The sequence below is a fragment of the Cydia amplana genome, chromosome 14 (assembly GCF_948474715.1).
Source record: "Cydia amplana chromosome 14, ilCydAmpl1.1, whole genome shotgun sequence".
NCBI lineage: Eukaryota > Metazoa > Arthropoda > Insecta > Lepidoptera > Tortricidae > Cydia > Cydia amplana.
The window spans coordinates 7,092,211-7,116,860 of NC_086082.1; the positions used below are offsets into that span (position 1 = coordinate 7,092,211).

General features: G+C 38.9%; 1 protein-coding gene across 4 annotated transcripts in view; it reads left to right on the plus strand.

Annotated features, from left to right (window-relative positions):
• Window positions 1-24,650, plus strand: part of LOC134654018 (histone-lysine N-methyltransferase PRDM16-like) — a 137,563-nt gene extending 112,913 nt beyond the window's left edge. For 3 of the 4 annotated variants that reach the window (XM_063509401.1, XM_063509405.1, XM_063509404.1), the window contains 5 exons: window positions 5-101; window positions 12,992-13,112; window positions 19,432-19,588; window positions 21,844-22,014; window positions 22,639-24,650. In XM_063509401.1, the coding sequence (XP_063365471.1) occupies window positions 5-101; window positions 12,992-13,112; window positions 19,432-19,588; window positions 21,844-22,014; window positions 22,639-24,399 (2,307 nt within the window). In that variant the 3' untranslated portion in view covers window positions 24,400-24,650. The remainder of the gene's footprint in view (window positions 1-4; window positions 102-12,991; window positions 13,113-19,431; window positions 19,589-21,843; window positions 22,015-22,638) is intronic. The other variant, XM_063509402.1, reaches the window with a different exon arrangement.

A 24,650-nucleotide genomic window follows, 5' to 3' on the forward strand; every position in this document is an offset into this window, starting at 1 on the left:
CCAGGTTTGGTACAAGGTGACGCGAGACATCGTGTCCGGGCAGGAGCTCCTCCTAGGCCCCCGAACTCCTCTGCCGCTGCAAGATGTGCAAGCTGCTGCTGGTAAGACATACCAACATACTTGTACACCTTATTGTAAAGCCTGAGTGGACGCTCGAGTTGGGCGTGCAGCGGGGCGGGGCGTGCGGCGTGCATGTTAAACAAATGCAAACGTATAGCAGCGGCCTTACTGCACGCTGCTCAAATCCCTTGGGAGCTCGACGCCACGCTGCACGCCCCGCCGAACGCTCCGCTTCGAGCGTCCACTCAAGACTTACACTTATTCTTCTACTTTGGGTTTTCTAAGCTGAGAGATGTGAATACTGAGTGATATACTTTGCAAACCACTTTCTAGACGACCATGACGATTCGCTGTACATTTCTGTATTAGTTGGTTGGTTATATAATACATAGAGGGTCTGTGCGGAATGAGAAGAGTCGTAGAATGTATGGGGCCCAATACATTCCATGACTTTTCTCTTTCCAAACAGACTCTAAACGATGTGAATTGATGGAAAGTTACGAGTATGTACATTTTGAATGTCTTGTTTGTCCATTTAACAATAGCGAGTTTTGAAAATACTTTGGGTGAGCATGAAGTACCGTATGTGACATGTGGCTTATGTCGATTTATCTTTTTGAAGTGAAAACTTCTTTAGCGGCGCTGTGCACTTTTTGAGGTGGGGAAAAAATGTTAAACTCGAGACAGCGTAAGACGATCACGTGACCGTAAGATTTAGATGGCCACTCATTTAGATGGCATTTAAATCAATAAAGAAAAACTCAATGACATTACAATCATGAAAAACTGTTACATGTAATGTCATTGAGTTTTTCTTTATTGATTTAAATGCCATCTAGTGAGTTTCGCTTTAACTAGTATTAATATAACTCGAGTACTAACAGTACCAGTACGAGCAGTAACAGTACAGTACAGTGCTTAGGGGTTTCAAGTAATTAACGCTAACGCTAGATGGCGTTAACCTCAATTATATATAGTGCATTTTGCACTAGTCATTGAGTTTTCACTTCTGCCGGCACTCCCTGAGTGCAACCCGTTGTTTTTTTTGTGTGTATTTAATTTGCTGTTAGTACATAACCTAGTCAACTGTATGAAATAAGCTCTTGACATGATAAGCCATTACGTCATTACTATGTAATCGGTACACTCTACTTTGTGAAATTATCCGGCAATGCGGAAAGTGTGCTTAAATGCTTTAAGTTCAAGGTAGGTAGGTATGTTGTACAAACTAATAATCTGTATAGTTTCAATAGGTATACGTTTTAAAGTACTTACTGCCCTGCCCATTCATACTTACAATATCAAGTAGAACATTTGATATAAACAGTAATAGTGAAAACTCTAACAAACGCCTTTACAATCATTAAGTTCATAATTTGACCACATTTCATACGACTTTAAAGCTACAACAATGATGTGGTCATATGTTTATGTACGTATATATATAAATCTAAGTACTAACTAAGTACTTATAGTTGAGATCATATCAGGTAAAGTGTCTTACTAGCTCAAGCCGAAAAGTTCACCTGATAAATATTAGCTGCTATAAAGACACTTATAGTTAGGTAATTATCTATTAATACGATTTTCAACAGAATCTTACCAGTAGCTCTTTATTGACCGGCAATCTGAACTTACATTGTTGATAACTTCACGTTTATCGGAAGTTTTCTTTCAAAGTACAGGAAAACATAAACTAGAAAGTAAATATGTGTCGCTGAAGTTGCCCCTGAAGCGGGTAGGTTGTAAGTTGTGCGGGTGCGTTGACGTTGAATCACGCTTCACGCTCGGGCGGGCCGTGGGCCGTGGTAATTGGAGTCACCTGCCGAGTCAAACGTGTGACCCGAGTGTGGGCATACTTTACTATATAGGTCGATCTTATTTTACACTGCCTTTGCACAGTAACAGCCTGGGAATAGTCATAGTATTAGGGAATTCTTGTGTTTAAGATAATATTTTGTCTGCGACTTATCTTAAAGTAGATACCGGTGAGCTCCACCATATTAGGCCCTGTTTTCACTTTCCAGCAGGTGTGACTTAGGCAAATCGCCGGTCAGTTTATTATAAAAAAAAAGATGTAAACATATTTCCAGCTAGATAATTTCAGCAGCTTCACATGTAGTCTGTGAAAAATAATTTAAGGAAATGAGAAAATATATACTTCTCTCCAAAAACGGATTCGTCCCTTGGCGTTTCACGTAATATCAAATCTCAACTTTGAAGGAACCGTTACATAAAGGTACATTTCCGTTTGCCCTGTTTTCAATCAAATAAAATAGTTACCACGGACCTTGTAATAAAACTGAAAACACTCGTAATTTTCTGCCGGCCATTTCAGAACCAAAAGCCTCATTTAATCGAGTACACGCTGTATTCATAAACAAAATCACAGGGCAGGGACACGGGACACGGCACGCGCATGCGATGTTTAATTTAGATAAATCGCGACGTACGCGACGCCGCCCTATGTGAACACGCATTACGGCGATGCGTGTGTGCTAGGTACGGCATACGACTTGCTGGATGTGGCAATCTGGAATAAAAACATATGAAACTATAAATTGTATGATACTCGGGGCTTCTAAAAGAGCGAATAATATCAATCATCGCACAAAAATTTGATTGTAGCCAAGCTCTCCGTTAAGTAGGTATAAAAATATATGCTTTCGTTACTATACTTGACTAAATCAAATAAACAGAAATATACAAGGAGATGTAGAAGTAGTCTGATTTAATAGGGATGATGACACATGTTGAATTTTATAACAAAATCTAGTAAAATAGATAGGTAGCGAACGAGCAATTTATCACAATAATGTGGATATTATAATAAAATATTGAAAAATTACAAAAATATGGACTTGAAAGTTTCAATAAGTTTTTTTTTAACTTCCAAAAACGATAAAAGTAAGGGTACCGTTCAATTCCTTACATTTCATCCAAAAAAATATTGTATAGCAACTATATACATGGACGCAATATTTCACCGACAAAAACGCAATTTTCTTGTTTTGTCCATACTACAAGATGGGCTCCCAGAGACCTTGACGTCACGTTCCCTTATCGTTTTATTTAGGGCATTTCGCGAGTGAAGTGCGGCTGTCGGCCTTTGACTACAATTTCTGACTTTTGTGTTACTTTAATTTAATGCAATGGGTCCCATATAGACATTTGATCCTAAAAACAAACCCGATCGATTGATACCATAAATGAAAATTAGTAATGTATTATTTCGAGACTATCGGTTTAATATTATTACAGAAGCATCAGAAGTTAATTCTCATCTATGGGTAATTCAATAGGTTCTTAGGAAATTCCCATAAAATAATTAAACTAATGCGAGGGTACTAAGACTGTATCACAGATACCACAGATTGCAATAACGTAGCTCTATTGCTTTGTCTATTCCATTGTCTCTACCTCGATATAGAGGTGGTCGGGTCTTCAGCGCTCCTGCTTCCGGCGCGCGGCGCTCGCGCACCCGGCCTATGCGTGATTTATGCTCCGAGTAATATCACCCCTACCGTAATATCTGTAACGACCTAATGACATTACTGTCCAGCACTACTAATATTTTTTATCACTGCTGTAAAAATGTTGTACCCATATTAAGTTCGTAGCCTGGTTGGATTAATATGAGTATGCCCTCGAGAAAATATCGCGGAACTATTACTTGATTTCAATTTAGGCCCAACAATAATAAATTAAAACGCTCATGTGTTGCGTCGGCACATTAGCCTACTCAACAGAAGGGTACAAACAAACAATCATCATCAAGCAAAACGAATGGACCAAATCCGCCCACATATGCCCAGTATCAGCTGCATGACACTCCAATTCTACCACAATGACTCTTAAATATCACTAATTAGGATCGATTTGCAGTTCCATTCCATTTGTCATGGACCGGGGTTGCGCAAGACATGATCGATGGGGTCTTTATCGCATGAGAGACTTCTATTGAATTTATTAATTTCGAGATAAGTTTTACGAAAGGATTAATGCGAGCCGGCGCGTGCGCAAGGTGAGCGTGCCTCTATGACGTTCGCGCAATGATGATGGATCGTTGGTCTCCAAATTGTATCTTTCGCTTGGGATTGTCAAGCTCCCCAATGGAATAATTAATTTTGAGCATGACTAGTATAATAGTAATTCAGCTTCTCTTGACATATAGCGAAAATCCAAAATCTACTGATTATTATCTAAAAATAGTTTGCCTTTAGATATATGTACGTTCAACGCTAGAGTTTGCTCTTCAAAATTTATGCAGGACAGAATCTCGTATGGCTGAGAAGCTAGGTAAATATAATTTGGCGTTCCAATTTGTTAGTTTTGTTTAGCAAACGTATAAATGTAATTGCCAGAACTTTTCGCTTGTAAATACAACTTAACTCCTGTTTGTTACCCTACACACACCTGACACACTTATACTAAATCATCAAATATGTAGGTACCATAATACCACAGATATTCTATTCGGGATTTGCGCCAACTTTAGTTTTTCTACCTCTAGCTTATGAAGTTATGAATATTGTAGATTTTTCCAAGTATATGCACTTCTTACTGAAGCCTTCAGGACTTGGAAAAATTCGACCTATGCCCCTGTGGCCCAGTGGCCGAATGGCACAGGCACCTGTCGCGATAGCAGAGGACGCTGGTTCGATTCCAGCCTGGGCCACTGGAGGCCTTGGTCACTTTTTCTTAGTATATGACATTTATTTAAAGTTTATAATTTATATAGTAGTGTGTCTCCTTGAAATAAAAACAAATTAAAATATTTTCTGAAAATAATTTAATTTGTTCTAATACAAATTGTAGATATTTGTTACTGCTAATTCACATACTAGCACCTAATACAAATGTCATAAAAGCTTAAATACAGTGTGTAAGTCAAATACGGGCAATAAATTAAACCAGATATAGAATTTACCCGTCTTATCATTAATTAAGATGTTTTTTTAAGTTACACTTAATTATGACCCCGTGATTAATTTTTTCCACATGTACCGAGCAGCAATGTACTGTAAACATTAAGAAACAGAAGATGATAATGACATTACGAGATACGAGCTTTTCATAGTAACTGCCAACAAGCGTTACTTACTTTAAAAAGCTCGTATCCCGTAACGTGTGTGTGTGTATTACATTGCGGGCCGAATTATTTTGTATGGTTAAAATTTTCAATGCATTTCTAAGTAAAATCTATCTCAATATACTTTTTAGGTCCTATGCTAACCACCGTTTAAATATTCGCCCATATTGGATTTACACACTGTATAATCTGTTTAACAATAATAATTTCAACCCTTTATTAGCCGTGCGTACGCAATCGGCCGTAATGAATGAGCCACTGACATTTGTCATCGCGCAATTGTATGAAGATTAAAATTGATGACGTTGCATTGTCGGCGGCCGGCACACGCACTATTGTACCAAGCGTTATCGCGATGCGTGCCCGGTTTTTAGAAATAATATTTTTGCTGGATTAATTATGTTATGTAAATGCACTTTAGAGACATATTGACGAGAATGTTCGAAAAAATTACGCAAAAATATAGCTTTGGATCTTTAAATTTATGGAGATACCAGCAGTAATCTTCACTGCCAATACCCAAAACCTACCTACGCACAGGTTTTTGAAACTAAATACAAATACGTAATAGTAAATAATTAGAGCCATGACTTTGCCTAACCCCCCTTAACCTTTTAATGGACAAAAGATATTTAAGGAGAAATGCTTCTAGCTTAAATTTGACATACATATATTATACGTATACACAATGTTACCATTACCACAAACCAAATAACGTAAAAATTGAAATTAACACGTCCCAGGATCGCACTATTCCCCACGACACACGATGATTAATCAAAAAATTAAGGAACAACAATGGAGTTCCCCCATTACCGCTCACAGACCTCACAGTCGCCGTCCCACACCGCGTGTTTATTTAACAATCAAATAAATATTACCGACAATAAAATAGAAATATTTCAATTTAATATCTCCGCCCCCAGTGAAGGGTTAAATCTGGCGTTGCATTTGTCGTTTTTTGTCACCAGATTAGCTCGCACCTATCTTGATGTTACGCGAAATTTAATAATTTATATTTTGCTATTAATCTTGATCGTGACTTTGTTATCTCATTGTGGATCTGTTTTGAAACAGCCGACGGGATTTTTTCTGTTGAATATTATGGACTTGGCTCACACATTGACCTAATTAACTTTTCGCTAGATATAGGCCGGGGTGTTATTATTTATCCCTTGTCTAGTAAGTAAAACGTGTACGCAGTCGTTTAATTTGTGCATTTATTTAACAGTACTTATTTGACTATCGTGCTAGGTAATATATTCATCCCTTTAACATGACATAAAAGCCCGTACCAAGAGTCACTGACAGTGTCAAAACTGACATTTACGCTATCGAGAACATAATTTACTTTCTATACATCTCGTTTGCACTAATATGCGAGTTCGAGCGAGATGTATAGAAAGTAAATTACGTTCTCGACGGCGTTTATCTCAGTGACAAACTGATGGTGGCCGTACAGGTACCGACGTTCTGTTGACATATTTCGTGTTTTACAAAAATGTGTTTTTAAAATTATTGATAAGTACTAATTTACAAACCTGTTGACGTGAAAATGAACTCAGAGCAAATACATGTGTTAATAGACAGCCCTGTAGCTTGTCGAAGCAGGAATGTGTTAGGCCGCCTACGGGCTAGCTCGCAACGGTCCCAGATAAAGTGTGAGCTGCAACGCATCTCACACATCCTGGCCGACAATGGCAATAGGTCCACGCCGGCGCCGGCGGCTTTGGGACCTCGACGCACCTTACATAGTGTTGGAGCTTGTATTCATTTTGAAAATAATATTCTAGATATCTCTAGTTTTATTAAGCTCACTGTGAGACTATGAGTAGATCGATTTTGTTCGCTTTCCTTTAATCTGTCAGCTCCCACGGCTCATATATGAGCCAGAACGCTTATGGTGACGTCATATCGTGGGATTTGACAGGTTAATAATAAATATTAGCAAATGTAATAACTAGTGGCTGTAAGAGGTTAGACCTTGCGAACCCCCATTCATCATCTTCCTCGCGTTGTCCCGGCATTTTGCCACGGCTCATGGGAGCCTGGGGGCTACCTTGCGAACCCCCATTGTTTCGCCATTTTGAAATTTTCCAAAAACTGAATCGATAAACAAATTCTAATCTTAATCATCGAACCTGCTCACAAAATTTCACGAGAATCGGTCGAGAATTGCGACCTGTACAGGAGAACATCCGGACATAAGAAAGCATTTTTACGCAAGCTGAAAAGGAGACTTTCGTTAACGCTTCGGTCAATTAATTACTAAATAGTCTAGTTTAGTCAATTAAGTAGGTACTCGCATTTTATCAGAGCGGTTTTATTTATGTAAGATAATTAGAAGGTTGCAATAGTTACAAACCAAGGAACTCAAAACGACAGCAATAACAGTATTTTCGTTATTATTTATGGTTTTTGACCCAGATAAAATAGTAACATTCATCAACTTCAAAGAAAGCTGGCCCTAATAATATGAACTTTTTAGCTTATCCCAGATAAAATTATCATTATTTGGTCTACACGTCGTGTTAAAACAAAACTAATCAACAAGATAAACTTCTCGTAAGTAATGCGTTTAATACAGCTTTACAACAATTCATGTATCCGAAGGTACTGTTTTCTTTATAAGTTTAATAATATTATTCATACCGATATCTCTTGTACTATGGTATCCACACGCCGCGAGCGATGATAGGCCTGTTCCAACTAGGAAGTGACTCGAGTCTTGATAGAAATATTGCTATAGGATGTTCAAGTTCATGTGTGGCATATGTTGCTATTGAGATCGCATCAATATTGTTTACCCAGAATCCATTGGTCTCATGTTCTAGCTTGCTAGTCAATCCATTACTACCAATAGGCTTAGGACAATGTGAAGGAGATTTTAATACCGACATTACCGACTTGAGAGGTTCTGCGAAATGGTAATGGGATCTTGTTTTGAATTTATGATGGTAACCAGTTGCGAGCTTATATGAAATGTTTTCTAGACTAGATTTTAACATTTAAATTAGAAAACTCAGTCAAGCTCTCATTCACGTAACTATAAGTGGAAAATGTAACGGCCTGATCCGAATTTTAATAAAAGTTAAAAATTAGATATCGATACGATATAGATCGGATCTGTCGATATCAAAAGAGATGTTTCTTCAAACAAAAACGTCATTTGTGACACTGACAGACCCGATCAGCGAGAATTTGATTAAAATAATATACATATGTAATTAGCTAAATAGGAACAAATGAGTGTTTTAACGTCGGTAGTACTTATATGCATTCCCGCTCTATGTTGATTCAACTGATCAAAAAGCACCATTACAGAGCAACATACAACACCACTACTCACCCTCAGAGAGAATGTAACATACAAAATAAACTTGATGATATTTCCCTTATCACCGCGAGAAACAACAGGTGCAGGGCAGTTTGTCGGCATCATTATAATGTCCAAAGATCGGTAAGTCACCGTCACGGTGCGCGCGCGCCGCGCCATCTGTGCCGTCGTGGGAAAACTTAACGCCTGCGCCCTACGCAAAAATAATCGTTACGTTTCCCATACAACACCGCGGTGGGGAATAAGATAAGAATATGGAAGTAGAACATATGTCGTAGGGAAATTAATTGTAACGCGTAAAAAATTGAATCGCATGTGAAGGTGGTAGCAGTATGCACACCAGACCAGTTGATTAAGCAATAAAAACACATACCTAATTGCGTGTTCTATTTACCAATTTATATTTAAAAGCTAGGGATATTTATTTATTTAATTTATTTTAAAATTTGATTTAGGCAACAAGGCCCATATTACATATAGGGTGGCCAAATACACCTGGGGTGGTTTTACACTTTATTCTTGAAAATTTATTCTATAAAACATAAAAAATATTAAGTATTCCTTGTTAAATTTAATATGTAGGGTCAGCAATTACACATGGAAAATAATGTCAGACAAATGTTCACCTCTAGCAGCATGGCAGATGCGAACCCTTTTCATCGTGTTTTTCATCACTTTTTCACACATTTCTGGCGTTATCTCAGCGACAGTGTTTCGAATATTTTGTTTTAATTGCTGAAGGTTCGTTGGCCTATTAGCATAGACACGTCCCTTTAGATAGCCCCACAGAAAAAAGTCAGGAGCTGTTAAATCAGGCGATCTAGGGGGCCAGTTAATGTCACCGTTTCTCGAAATTAATCGACCGGGAAACGTTATTTTTAATACACGATTGGGTTGAGTAAAACGTTTTAATGATTAAAACACGTTGTTCCGTAGTAAAACGCTCCATAATAAATTTGCCATATTTACACAAACTAATTTTCATGCAATAACTGTCATATTAACCGCCAAAATAAAATGGCGGCAAAAAAAAGTTGTATACCTCTAAGTTGGCCACCCGTACCTTATAGATTTAACTACATATACATATATTTCATAAAATTAAAATCTAAACACTATTTTGGCGACAGAACAGCGTGGCTCCATTGAATCGTCTGCTCTTGTGTCGGATATAGTTAGAGTCATAGGTTTGTCCGCCAGACACCTCTATCAGATAGATCTGACGGACACATCTGTACAAATGTACATGAATATTCCTGGCCAAAGTTTAGCAGTTCTTCTCTGGTTTAAGAAAATCCACTCTCTTATTTCACTATTAAAAAATTACTCTAGCTGTAGGTACCGAACTATGGACCTGTATGAAAAATATTATAGATCATTATTCGGGCCTATAAATGTACCCAAACATTGATTCCTTCAATTTTGCATTATAATAGTTTAAATACGGAGGATGTGCTGAGGACAGCATGTTGTGTCTAGCGCTATTATCTTTATGTTAGTTATCGCCGGCGCATCGCGCATCGTCAACAAACAATTACAGTGAAGCGTGCCGTCACCTCGCGTTGATTGATAAAAGCTCCAGAATAGAATGTATCAACTAGAGATGCCCCGAATAGTGGTTTTGGCCGAATACCGAATATTCGGCCCCTCTCTTGGCTGAATACCGAATATTCGGCGACCGAATATTCGGCATGACAAGCGAACATTTTGAGGCACAATTATTATGAAAACTAATCGCGAACAAAGCTCAACGTTAGATGACGTTAGCTAAGATATATTTGTGTTGAACAGAATTAATGAATAGAGTCAAACAAATCAGACTCATGATAAAAATAAAATGTTTTTTAACCAACAAATGCTCAAAAAATGGTCTTCGTATTTAACAACTTTCCAAGAACACATTCTAAATATACCTACATAGGCTACATAGTTTTTGGTTTACAATTTTAATTGTGCAATTTTTCATTTTAAGTAAGTGCAACAGATATTCGGTATTCGGCCGAATAGTAGGCAACGTTCGGCCGAATACCGAATATTCGGCAAAGTGGCCGAATAGGCCGAATACCGAATAGTTACCGAATATTCGTGGCATCTCTAGTATCAACCATCGACTATTACATGATGTGCGTGTCTGCTCGGCAGACCCAAAAAAGTGGAGAATAACCTTAGCATTAGGTACTACAGTTTATTTAAAGGTGACAGAGGTGTTTTTAAAAAGGTGAATATCTCTTGCTAAAATCACGATTATGTTGAGTCTAAACAAGCAGAACAAAACGTAAACAAATTAAATAAACATAACTAGATACTTCACTCGACTTTATTATGCAATCTTGTGATTGATTGAAACATTATCTTGGATCGTAAAACAGGACAAGTTTATTGTTTAAGTAGTTCAATAATTAAAACAACATCCTCTTGCACTCCATACTTATATAATTATCTATTTAAATATATTTTAATACGCTCCTACGTTTAACACTAAAAATCAAATCAGGATATTAAATCAATTGAGCATTTAATTACCAAAAGCCGTTATTGCACGCTCAGATGATTTTCTAACCCTCGGTGCAATTGTCGGGTCAAGTGAGCATATTACCCCACAGGTGGGGTCGGGGTGGGGGTGGCCAACCCTCTGATCATTTGTAACAAACACTTCAGTGCTTTGTTGACATCAGACAGTCCGGTTGACCTCTGATGGTCTCTTGTATCATCCTTGTGAATCACGCGACATCTATCTTCATTCTTGAAAATTTAATTTAACAGGTACGTTTAGTTTATACCTTTTCAAAGTCGATATTTACTTTAATTGTAGCAATTTATTTGCAGTGATTTATGTTATAATTTCATTACTTGTCAGTCGAGTCACAATTAATAGGTTTAAGTAATTATATCCTTTACTTCAAATCGACATTTAAAGAAATTAATCGCTACCTACCTATAACAAAGGGCATCGGTGTCACTCAAATAACAATCTCCCGTTTAATCATAATTGAAAAGAATTAATCAGAATGATATTTATCCAACCCTTACAGAGCTCAAACAAAAGTAATAAATCCTTTAAACTGTCTTTACGTGTACTAAATCTTGCTTGCAATCTCAAGCACCGCAAGAGGTAAAACACGCTGAGCGACATTTTAAGTGCCCGAGTTCTAAGTGTTCTAACAATCACAATTTCGATGGGTAAAAAAACGATGATATCACCTTATCTGGCTGAGGTATAGACTCGTTAGACAATGCTCGAGGCGTGGCTGCGCTCGTCGTGAGGAGAATTAATTCTGCATGTGTCAATGTGAAATACTTACTTCCGACAAGCTTCGTGATGCCGAGGGTGCTAAATTTCGCATTGCGATGTGATGACAATGTTTGCATTGATTGTATGCTGTTTTGTTTATGGTGTCATTCGGCATGGAATAATACATACACGCCATGACTGTTGTTGAGTATGTGGCGTCTCTCCGTGATTCATCACCTATGCCTACATTCAAACTTGAACATTGTAATAAAGCTTGTATTTAATTTTGAAAATTTAATAGTAGATACGCATAGGTCAGTTATGGTAGCAACATAATATTTGTAGGATCACATGGGTATCAGTCACGTCGTTTTTTACTCAAATCTTAAATGTAAGGAATGCGTAGAATAGCTTCTTAAGTCTTTGTTGTAATTTATGAAGATGAGGATAAGTGAAAAGTGCACAAATAAACACAGTATCCTAGCCGCTAACTCATCTTTATAGCAGTTGTAAAACAAACAACCGGCTACAATTATTACAATAACAGGGTACGGCTAACCTTTCTAGTCAGAACACTCAATAAATAACAAATTAATTCGTGTCAATATGCACATCGGCCCATCGACAAAGACTTATGCGTCCTGTTACGAAAGTTTCCACTTTAATTGCTGCCTTTCTATTGATTTACATGCTGGATCATGACCATACAGTTTGCCTATCAATGTTTCACTTTCAGTAGCCTGGTTCTTAAGGGAGGTATTTCATGACGATTTTGGCGTATCAGGAAATGCCGCTTTGCCAATCGAGCCAAGTGAAAACTTCTTTAGCGGCGCTGGGAACTTTTTGAGGTGGGGAAAAAAATGATAAACTCGAGACAGCGTAAGGCGATCACGTGACCGTAAGGGGCGTAAGGCGATCACGTGACCGTAAGCCCCGTAAGGTGGCCACTCATAATTTAAATGGCGTTTAAATCAATAAAGAAAAAGATAATGTTATTTGACATTTATGTTGCGGACTCCTTTTCAAGACTCTTTACCTATGTTCAAATAATTTGAAGTGGTCATGTAAATTTACAATGAAAAAGTGTGATCTTATTTGAGAATGATAATAATATATAATATAGAAATAGAATACCTCCGCTAAACGTATGTTGTATCGTGTTACCGGGCGTCGGTAACATTCACTATGTTACGTTTTCACTTCTATCGGCACTCCCGGAGTGCAACCGTTGTTGCTTGTTTTTTATTAATTGAGGTATGTTTGGTTTCAGGTCGACAAACGTCCAGCGCAAACTCGCCAGGCGTGTCCTTACCACTAAACGAAGACGAAGAGCGAGAGGAAACCGAACCACGTTGCTCCTTCTGCGACGCGCCGTTCCCTAACATTGACGCGTAAGTATCTATTCTTACTTGGTTGATAAACGTAGATATCATAGATAGATATTGATCGTAGTAACTCTTTGGAGGAGTGGAATGTCTAGAATGTATTGAGAAATATAAAGGGCATAAGGAAGAATTAATTAGTCACTTAATTAGGCACCTAGTAGATACTTTCAAATAAACAAATATTACTTTACTCTTAGTAAATTTTTAAGCATAGGACAGCAAAATCATCTGGACCAATAAACAATTTTTCAATCACGTCGTACGTAATTGTGTAGCCACTTATTTATTAGAGCAATAAACTCGGCAGCTTTATATCGTTAGGAAAACGTTTTCTACACCGTTTAAAAAGTAGAGTTTCCGTTTTAAACCCCAATGCCAGGAGTCGATCTATTGCAAACGTCTTCAGAACCATTAACCTCTTGCCATAAATATTCGGTCGTCTAAGGTCCGCTAACGATTTATTTAGCGTTAGAGATGTGCCCGTTCGATAAGGCGGGCGTCGATGATTTGTTTCGAGCAGCGGGGGCACGCGACGCTGCTCACATCTGTTATGGTGTTACCGAGCTATATTATTTTTTCACCTATCGTCCAAAATAATTCAAAAGTTAGTGTCAAATGTAAGTAATGTACAGGCATCGGAGTTTTTGTCGCATGGTAAGACTAATAGCAAGCTATGGAGTCGACATTTGCCATAAATGTAAACACTTATTCATACTCATACTCATTCATTTAATTTATCTTAAAATGCCTTTAGAGCGGTCGGTCGTGTATATTATCTTAGTCAAATTATATAAAAAAATATTTTTCTATTACATTATGAATTCATAACTTCAACTATTTTAACATACAACTATACAAACTACATCGCTGCTAACATACAACTATACAAACTACTGACCGCTGATAAATTTGATTAGTATTTGTCATGTGTCAATCACTAGTGATTGCAAGCGTAGTAGTTATTTATATCTGTAAGTGGTAAATACGTTGTGGAATATTCCATAATTAATTATTATGCCTAACCCAGAAATAGCTGCAATTTCGGCATGGATAGAGCCATACAACGATTTACAATATGACTATGAAAAATCTGCTATATTGTGCTTGAGTTGTGAAGTACAACTCACCCAATTAAAACATACATTAATTTTAAAACTAATCAACAGTATTCTTCATCAAACGAAATCCACTAGGACTTCAAGCTTTATACAGAACTGGATAGAAAACCACGAGGAACTATAATATATGATCCCGACCGGTCCGTTATACAATGTACTGTTTGTGATTTTTCTAACACTCAGCTCAAAATTAATAATAAATTAAACTCGTATACGTAGTAACTATTTAGTAATCTGTCGTCATATTAAATAAAATTAATCATGAGTATGAGTATGAATAAGAGTTTACATTTATGGCAAATGTCGACTCCATAGCTTGCTATTAGTCTTACCATGCGACAAAAACTCCGATGCCTGGTAATGTACGAAAGGTGGGTTCTTTATTCTACTTGCAATTCTATTTGCAATAAAACCGCTACTCAAAAGTTCGTCTGCATGTATTTATTAACGGTAATATGTTGTGTTTCCTACTTTTAAGCTGTTTAATATGTATTTTTTTATAGAAATACTCATGAATGCGTAGACTATATTGTTTAAGGTTGTAAAAATATGTATTCATATTAGTAGATTCCGTTAAGTAGTTTAAGGCGCGATTTCATAAGAAGATTAATTATACAACGGGACTTAATCGCGTATCGATGCTGATGTCAACTTAAGCCAGTCTTCTCCGAGACCACGGGGACAACGCCGTCCTCGAAACGTCGGAGGTAAATCTTAAAACTTAGATACGCGATTAAGTCCCGTTGTATAATTTAATAATAAGATTAATTAATTAATAAAAACATAACAATGCCTAAACTCGATTGGTTTCATCAAACGCAATAAAATGATAAGGGTATATAATATACTAAATGTCACAAACTAAATGCTTTACGACGATAAAATCAAATCGACAATAAACTAAGCATCCCATCACGAATAGAAAATTTATCATGAATTTATTATCTGTATGACAAGCGTCGGTAGCCCATAATGGCGTGTGTCATCATTTTCTATTGGAGCGGCGTCGAGCTCATCAATAATGCAGGAGAGATTATCGACATGCACCGTTTTAACGTATCCTCGCTTATCGCGCCATCACTATTGTTTTTAACGATTCCAACAATTCTAGGACATCGGGAGATCGATTATTTTTCTATCATGCCCTCGTATTAATTATACCCTAGTACACCTGTATAATGCTAACTCACTATTTATATTTGGGAGGCAATCTCTACTAGTTTTAAGTGTTTTAACGAAAATGTGTGACAAAGGTACTAACGGTATGGCCACTTCTATGAAATGTGTCAAAACAAGGCCAAATTTTAAATTATGTCATTTAGTCATGAACACAGACTGTCCATTTTACGCTTGTTATAAGATTTACGGTGTCAATAGATGTGAAAAACCGATGTGGAATTGTACTTTACGTCTGGCCGCTTCTCCGCCTAACATTATTCCATTAACTTTATTGCTGTTGCTTAACCTGATTTGACACGCTAATGCTAATATCGGTGCTATCTTAGTTAAATGTTCTGGTCATAATGCATCAGTAGGCGTAAAATTATAATGTCACGTATGTCCCTAATACCCGTTGGAACGTGATACATCGCCTTGCGCCATCTTATTGTTATCTCTTATCGGATCTTTCTTCCACTCTTGCTTTCATCACGACCGTCACAATTGGAATCATCAGACCTGTCACACCTTGAATCGATATCTGATCTCTGGTAGCGCTTGCGCAGTAGAACCGAAATAACGTATTATTCGGCTCTGATTGGCTCTCTTTTGTGCAATGATTGGACTATCGGAAAGGGAATGTATTTGACGATATGTACTTCGAAAGTGCTAGCGGGATACAGATTTGAAAAACAAAATAAAATAATGCGTAATGAATAATTAAATATTACTTAAGACTTATCGCGTCTCAACTCATACAATCCAGTGGATTCATGTATTGCATTGACAACTAGAAACACATTGGTAATATTGGTGTTATCTCGTAAGCCATCGGGGACTGAGCCGAGGAATTTCTCAATCAATTGTTAGCGCTTTGGATCTACAATCGATTATTAAAATGTAAGCACGATCGTCGGTACATCATTAGTCTACTGCGCCGCTAAAATGTTGCTAATTGCTAACTAAATATGTTACGCTTAGAACTTTAACGCAAACGTAACTCGTAAACATTCAAAATTTATTCTTTCACAGTAAATAAAGTAGGTACCTACCTAATTCCTATTCATATGTTTTCCGTAGCTTAAATTTCTTATTAATGATCACTTCCACATGCACATACATATGTACATGTATATGTAGGTATGTATGTATGACCTACTTGTATATTTATAACCCCTAAAGCTTTTTTCTTAAGTTATACCTGTAGGTACCGGTATGCCTACGGTAGGTAGGTACCGGTTTGTAAAATTATAAATAGCAAAAGTTGATCTTGCAACACTTGCAACTTAAACAGGATACACAACAAAATAAAATTACTGACCGTGATTTATCACAGATAATTCATTTAAATTTCAGCCCTGATTTATGGGTTATGTACTCTGGCATACCGTTTTAAGCGGTTATACTGAAGACCCTTTATGTTCTGCGTAGAAAATTAATCAACATTTGCGTCGTGGCTAGTTTTCCGACGCGCAGCAGCATTTTAAAGACGCTTCAGGTATCAGTGGCTCGTGTGGGTGGAGCTTAATGGATCGGCTCTGAATGTAAGTTGTTCATTGGATGTTATCAATTCGTGAACATGTAGATTGCCCTATGATCACAAAATTGGCATCCTACGGTCTGTTTGAACCTAGTTTGCGTTTTTTTTTTTGCATACTCCCTACGTAAATACCATAAAATGTTTTTTTTGGCATAATGCGTAGGGAGTTTTTTAAATTGTACTTACATTTAATAGTTATTAGCTTTATGTCTGCTTTCCTTTGTCTTGGTAAATCATATGCTTAGTTTAGTTTCGTTAATTCACTATAAAGTTTTTCTTCTTCTTCCTCGCGTTGTCCCGGCATTTTAGCCACGGCTCATGGGAGCCTGGGGTCCGCTTGGCAACTAATCCCAGGAATTGGCGTAGGCACTAGTTTTTACGAAAGCGACTGCCATCTGACCTTCCAACCCAGAGGGTAAACTAGGCCTTATTGGGATTAGTCCGGTTTCCTCACGATGTTTTCCTTCACCGAAAAGCGACTGGTAAATATCAAATGATATTTCGTACATAAGTTCCGAAAAACTCATTGGTACGAGCCGGGGTTTGAACCCGCGACCTCCGGATTGCAAGTCGCACGCTCTTACCGCTAGACCACCAGCGCTTGTGTAGCGCTTCACTATAAAGTTTTTATTTGTCAGAAATCCAATCGTTTTTTGTGTCACACAATAAGCGTACTGCTGTAAGGAAAGAAATAAACCAAATAGTTTTGATTTATTTGATACATACATACTATTCGTCTCATACCTACATAACATTCATCTTGCTGTGTCCAATAATTACGTTTCACTCTCTACATAGCAATCATTGTTAAAAACTTAATAAGCTTTTTGTCATCGAGGCTCTACAGGGTACTCACTAATAGATCAATTGTTGCATTCCACTCTTTAGCCGTACCGAATAAACGACACACTTTCAATTGTAACTGCCCACAATTACGTAATATGCTATTAAGAGGAACACAATCGATCTCTGTTAGAACCGTTTACTTAGATGTAGCAGTGCGTTTGTAATGATAATAAAAAAAATATGCCGCCGAAGATCGCCTGCGCAGATAGGTGAATGTTGCAAGTGGAGCCCGGGGCGGTGCGTTGTGCTGGCGATGGCGCTGGCTCGTGCGGCACTTACAAGGCTAAAACGGCTTCTATTACAACTGGCTACTATCTTGAAGATACTTAGCGGGAATAGTAGGGTATGAGTCGCAACTCAATACGGCTTAAAGCTTTGATTTGTTCAAAATTTTATATTCTGAACAATTATTACAGGAGGGCAGATATTGCTAGAACTACGCAATCACGTTACATTACTGACGGCCGATTTTATTCCTGAGATTAATTAAAAGATACGGCGCTCCGGCAGTCCGGCCGTCCACGAGAGTGAAAATGCATCATGTCATCGTGACAACTACGATCATACACAATGGGACAACATAACATTCCACTCCAATAAAGAAACTTATGTAAATTTTAGAACAAACGCGGCGATGTAATCACCGCTAGCTTCTGAGCTCGTAACTCAGATAGCGCAGCAGGTGCTATGTTAGAAATAGCCGGAGGCAGTGAGGGTTGCGTGTGGTGGACCAGTTACTGCCAAGGAGACTCGCTTTGACTATTTTTGTAATATTATATACGGTTTTCATGAAATGACAGCCAATCATGACAGCAATAACTGGATTTTCTTGACCCTCGGTTTACGATGTCGGAAACTCGTTAGCTACCTAGAAAATTTATGGAGGCGAGGACTTAAACGTTTAGCTCTTGGTTGGAAAATAATCGTTTGGTTTTGTTCACTGTGCCCTACAGAGTTATGATTTATTATCTTTGTTTATGGCACGTTCAGATTAAGTTTACAGTCGGCATATTATCTATAGTAATTTTTAATGTTATATTCTGCACAGTAGGTTCTAAAAAGGCACATACTGGGAGCCAATATTGCAGACCATAAAACGCGGTATATCATCGGCTTTGTAGCAAAAATGGGTTGGAGCATTCACTAAAACAAGATTGAATTATGTTCATCTGGTTCCAAGCTACCTCCGCGTAGGCGATCCCGATGCTTACAGATGTTATCGTTTCGTCTTTTCCTGTACTTACGAGTATATCTTGGTCCACTAGAAGGCGGTTTTACTTAATCTAGTTCGTTAGCGTAATCTTTTCACTTTCTAATAGAGACGTTGTAAGTACCAGCAGGATCAATCCATGTTGAACTTGTAATGAGAGCTAGGGCGCAATAGTTTTTAGTTAGTTGTTAATTGAATACTACCTATTACATACATATATATGTAGTTTGCAATGCTCGCAGGCACTTAAGATCAGCATAAAACTGAATAGTCAAAAAATTATACATATACATACGTACCATTTATGATTGAATTAGTATCCAAATGTATTTAAGCTCGCGCATTGTACATAGCATATTCCATTGATAGTTTAACATTAATTCTTATGGCAGCATTTAAAAATAATAAATTACGTATATTTTTTTTTATATCAAAGTATGTCTTTCGTTTCAGTCTCGACCGTCACCTGATCCAGTCGCACGCGCAGCCAGCGGCGGCGTTCCACTGCGAGCTGTGTAACCGCGCGTACAGCTCCCGCCCGCTGCTGCTGCGGCACCGTGCGCTCGCGCACACCGACATCAGGAAATACCCCTGCGAGAACTGTCCTAAGGTGCGCATATTCAATTAACCACTACCGCCAGCGCCGGTCCGAGTACTCGATCAGGGTATAGCGAGATTAAGTTTTGGCTCATGCTCAGTATTAGGTTCCGTAGTTACCCGTCCGTTTTTAGGGTTCCGTACCCAAAGGGTAAAAACGGGACCCTATTACTAAGACTCCGCTGTCCGTCCGTCCGTCCGTCCGTCCGTCCGTCTGTCACCAGGCTGTATCTCACGAACCGTGATAGCTAGACAGTTGAAATTTTCACAGATGATGTATTTCTGTTGCCGCTATAACAACAAATACTAAAAACAGAATAAAATAAAGATTTAACTGGGCTCCCATACAACAAACGTGATTTTTGACCGAAGTTAAGCAACGTCGGGCGGGGTCAGTACTTGGATGGATGACCGTTTTTTTGCTTGTTTTTTGTTGATGGTGCGGAACCCTCCGTGCGCGAGTCCGACTCGCATTTGGCCGGTTTTTTATTTCAAGATGTTTGTTTTTACAGTATTTGCCATTTTGGCGCCCCCCTACCATTTGGCGCCTAGAGCGGCCGCTCCACTCGCTCTACCCTAGATCCGGCCCTGACTACCGCTAATCACTACACAGTATCAAACAAAGTTGCTTCCCGCTGTCTGTCTGTCCCTATGTATGCTTAGATCTTAGAACTACGCAACGGATTTTGATACGGTTCTTTTTAATAGATCCTAGAGTGATTCAAGAGGAAGGTTTCTCAATAATCTGCTAACCCGTACGAAACCGGGGCGGGTCGCTAGTAATATTATGAAAGCAAAAGTAACTATGTAAATCTGTTCGTCACCTGGTTACGCTAACCGCTAATTCGAATTTAGATGAATGATGATTTAGATAATTTTAGTCCTGGGGACCTAGAATAGTTTTTACCAAGGAAATCATGATTATATGCAGAAAAAAAGAAGCTAGTATTATATTAAGTGTTCTACTTGTAAAATGCGGCGTCAAAGTAGGCGCCTGATCAATCAATTATAATACACATTATGTAAATGGGCCCATCAGGCATTCTTATAATGCTAGATTAGTTATAGTACATAATTATTCTCCATCGTATTTGCGGAAACGTACGAACGTTTTGTGCTATTTCAGTCAGTCTTGGTACAAGGAGTACTGAGGTTGTTAAGTTGAAATTTAATATTGATTACCTATACACGCATTTACATGCATACCTACTGCATACCTACATGTACCTATGATGAGATGACCCGCCGCTGTTTAGTTGCAATAAATAGTCATAAGCGCATTTAATTTCTTCTAACACCTTCACTCCAAAATGAACCTTAAAGACTAAACAGAGGTTGACTGAAGTAACATGACAAATACGAACGTTTCCTAGAAAGTACGATGGAAAACAATTACACTACATCTGTATTACCGTACGCGTCATACGATTTCACAGGATCGTTGCACTTATGACCTTCAATCAATTTCAATATTTTTCAAAATGTTGGGTATTAAAAAGTATGTCCAATTTTTATTAGAATAGATACATATCAGAAAGGTTCAACTCGCCCGTAATTTCCTTGATAATAGATTAAGCAAGCTAACCCCTTCACTAAAGGCATCAAAAGTCGTAGTTATTATCATCACTACCTACATAGTATAAAACAAAGTCGCTTCCCGCTGTCTGTCTGTCTGTCTGTCTGTATGTATGTATGCTTAGATCTTTAAAACTACGCAACGGATTTTGATGCGGGTTTTTTTAATAGATAGAGTGATTCAAGAGGAAGGTTTATGTATAATTTGTTAACCCGTGCGAAGCGGGGCGGGTCGCTAGTTATCAATAAACAAATAACAAAATGATGATGCTTGTCTGAAGATAGTTATGATACCTATCTAAAAAAGGAACATAATATATCATTATGCTTTTTTCAAATATGTGTAAATGAATTTACATGAAATGACTTATGGTTTCGGTAGGGATGATAAATAAATATTTTCTTTTTAATATATACGTGGAACAACATGCGTACTGAAGATAATAAACTTAGAGTTTCCTTAATTTTTACGCTGTCGTTCCACCACTATTTCTAATCGATATAATTCATTAAAGATTTGGTGATAGTGCAATTATTCATATTGACACAGAAGCACAAATATTATCCTATAATTTTCGTTAAGAAATACGATAAAATAAATTCAATTAGTGTCATTGCGTAGAATTGCACAATCACCATTGAAGGTTATCGAGTATGAAATTTCACCCGTTCCGAAACCTGATGTTATTTCAGGTATTTACCGATCCTTCCAACCTTCAGCGCCACATCCGCGCGCAGCACGTCGGCGCGCGCAGCCACGCCTGCCCCGAGTGCGGGAAGACCTTCGCCACCTCCTCCGGCCTCAAGCAGCACACGCACATACACTCCAGCGTCAAGCCCTTCCAGTGCAAGGTGTGCTTTAAGGTGAGTCTCCACTCTGTTACTCGAATGACTGGCTACCGACACCCAAAAATATGCTTATGGAATGATTCCTGTGAATGGAAAGCGGCTCTTAATAAGTACGATTCATAAGTGCTTGTTGCTAGGCCTAGGCCTACATGAATAAAGTATATTTGATGTATTGAAGCTATACCGGTGCCCAACCATATCAATATAATTGCGCTCTTTCCTTTCATTACGCTGGAATATCATCCCACAAAAAAAGATGAGAGTATTTTATCAATCAGGTTGCCTGACAGGACTATAGGTAAATTACATTTATGTCCTTACCTTCTCAACGGATCTTTTATCAGGACCATCACGGAGATAAAAAACTTAATAACTTACATTAAAATTGATGTAACTACTCGTAATTACGCCTGTACGTTACAAGGATATACCTTTATCATTGTAATTTTACTATTCCCAATAATAACCATTTTATTGCACTCAGAATTAATTAATGTTACGAAAACTCCTAATTTTCCGGACAAAACAAATAAAACTGTTTTTCTCTTTTTAGTGAAATATGCAACCAATCTAGGTGATTGAAATGTAACACTTAAATGTAATAACTTATTTATAACGATTATTTGTGTTTTGTTTCAGTCGTACACCCAGTTTTCCAACTTGTGCAGACACAAGCGGATGCACGTCGCCTGCAGGGCCCTAGTCGAGTGCGGGAAATGTGGCAACTCCTTCAACTCGTACGCTTCTCTTACTAAACACAAGAGGTTCTGTGACACTGCCAGCGCCGCCAACGTTGGAATGAGAGGACAAATGCCGCAAGGACTGCCCCAAATGCCATCCCTCCCTAATATCGGAATGAATACGCCTGGAAATCCTAATCCGTTCCCTATGTACAGGGGACCGACTTTACCGCTTCCATATAACACCTTTGCCCAGTACCCTGGCCTATTCTCTGCGGCAGCTGCCGCTGCATGCCCTCCAGAGTTCTTAAACCCACTGCTCTTCAATGTTCAAGGCGCAAGACTTGCCATGGAACATGACTTTGCTCTAACAAACGCTAGTTTATTGTCGAAGCATCAAGAAGGTCGAAGCATGTCTGTCAAAAGTGTGGATAGCTCAAATTCACTTGATGATATAATGAAGAAGAATAAGGATTTGGACTATGAATCCATTAAGCGTGAAAGCGATACAAGTGATCGAACCACGCCGAATAAAGCGCATGGATTAACTGTAAAACAATCGCCTCCTTCAGTCGAGGAAGTCCCAACCCAACAACGCCCATCACCTGTGTTGAGCATGTCAACGCCTATGAATCCATTCAGTTTTGCTAGAGATGACATGAAACATCGAAAATCACCATTCAATTTTTCACTGAAGCTCAATAACAACACTATTCAAGGAAACAAGTCTCGCTCTCCATTTCCAACAGACTTGTCTAAAAATGATGCAAATGATGATGAAAAGAATTCAGAATACTCTGATTCGGAAGTAGAAGTGAAGAAGGACGACGGCGACCAGCCGCTGGATTTGTCAGTTTCCCGGAAGCAAAGCGACAAAGACTCCGAAGCCGATATGGATGATCGTTCCTTTCGTAACTCATCTGTTAAATCATATTCTCCTCCCGAAAGTCCAATGGAGCGCGATAGCAAAACTCCCGAAAACGACACCGCGGATATCGATGTGGAGGGAGTAGAACCCAAACGCGAAGATACACCCCCGCAGCTGGTATCGCCGCCACTAGCATTTCCGATGCCCGTTCACCCTCAGCACAACAACAGCCTCATAGACGCCATGTATCGCCCTAGATTTCCGTCCTTCCATGCAGCATCCGACTCGATTCTGAATTCTTCACCCTACGTACCGACCCCGTTTAATTTTTTATCCCCACTCCTTGGTACGGATGGCCCCGATAGGCAACCGAGCGCGTATGCAAAATTTCGCGAACTCAGCGCCGGGTCAGGGAAGCTTCGCGATCGCTACGCTTGCAAGTTTTGCGGGAAGGTATTTCCACGCAGCGCAAATCTGACGCGCCACCTTCGTACCCACACTGGGGAGCAGCCATACAAATGTAAGTACTGCGAGCGTTCTTTCTCAATTTCATCGAACCTACAGCGACATGTGAGGAACATACACAACAAAGAGAGACCGTTCAGATGTCCATTGTGCGACAGATGTTTCGGACAGCAAACGAATTTGGACCGGCACCTGAAGAAACATGAAGCCGAAGGCGGAGATTCCCCGAGCTCTGCAGACACGGAGCGCGAGGATGCGTATTTCGATGACATCCGATCGTTCATGGGCAAGGTGACATGCTCCCCGGGAGCGCGCTCGCCCCCTGCTTCTTCCCCTCACGCGCCGCACGCGCCGCACCGCCCTCCCGTGCTCGCCATTTCCACATAGCCGCCGGCATACCCGCTACCGCCTCCGCCGCCGCTGTGGCCGCAGCCGTTCGAATAGCCTCGAGAACTGCTTGTATGGCGCCTGTTCGAGTCGAGCTCACAGGCGAGGCTCGAGACGAGCGGGTGTTGAGTACGTAGCTATTGACGTCTCTCTAAATAAACCACTGAAAACGACAAAAATCTGTATTAGTAGGTAATTCATTTTTAAGACAATTCTCGTAATGATGCCTGGATTTCATCCGCATGTAATTT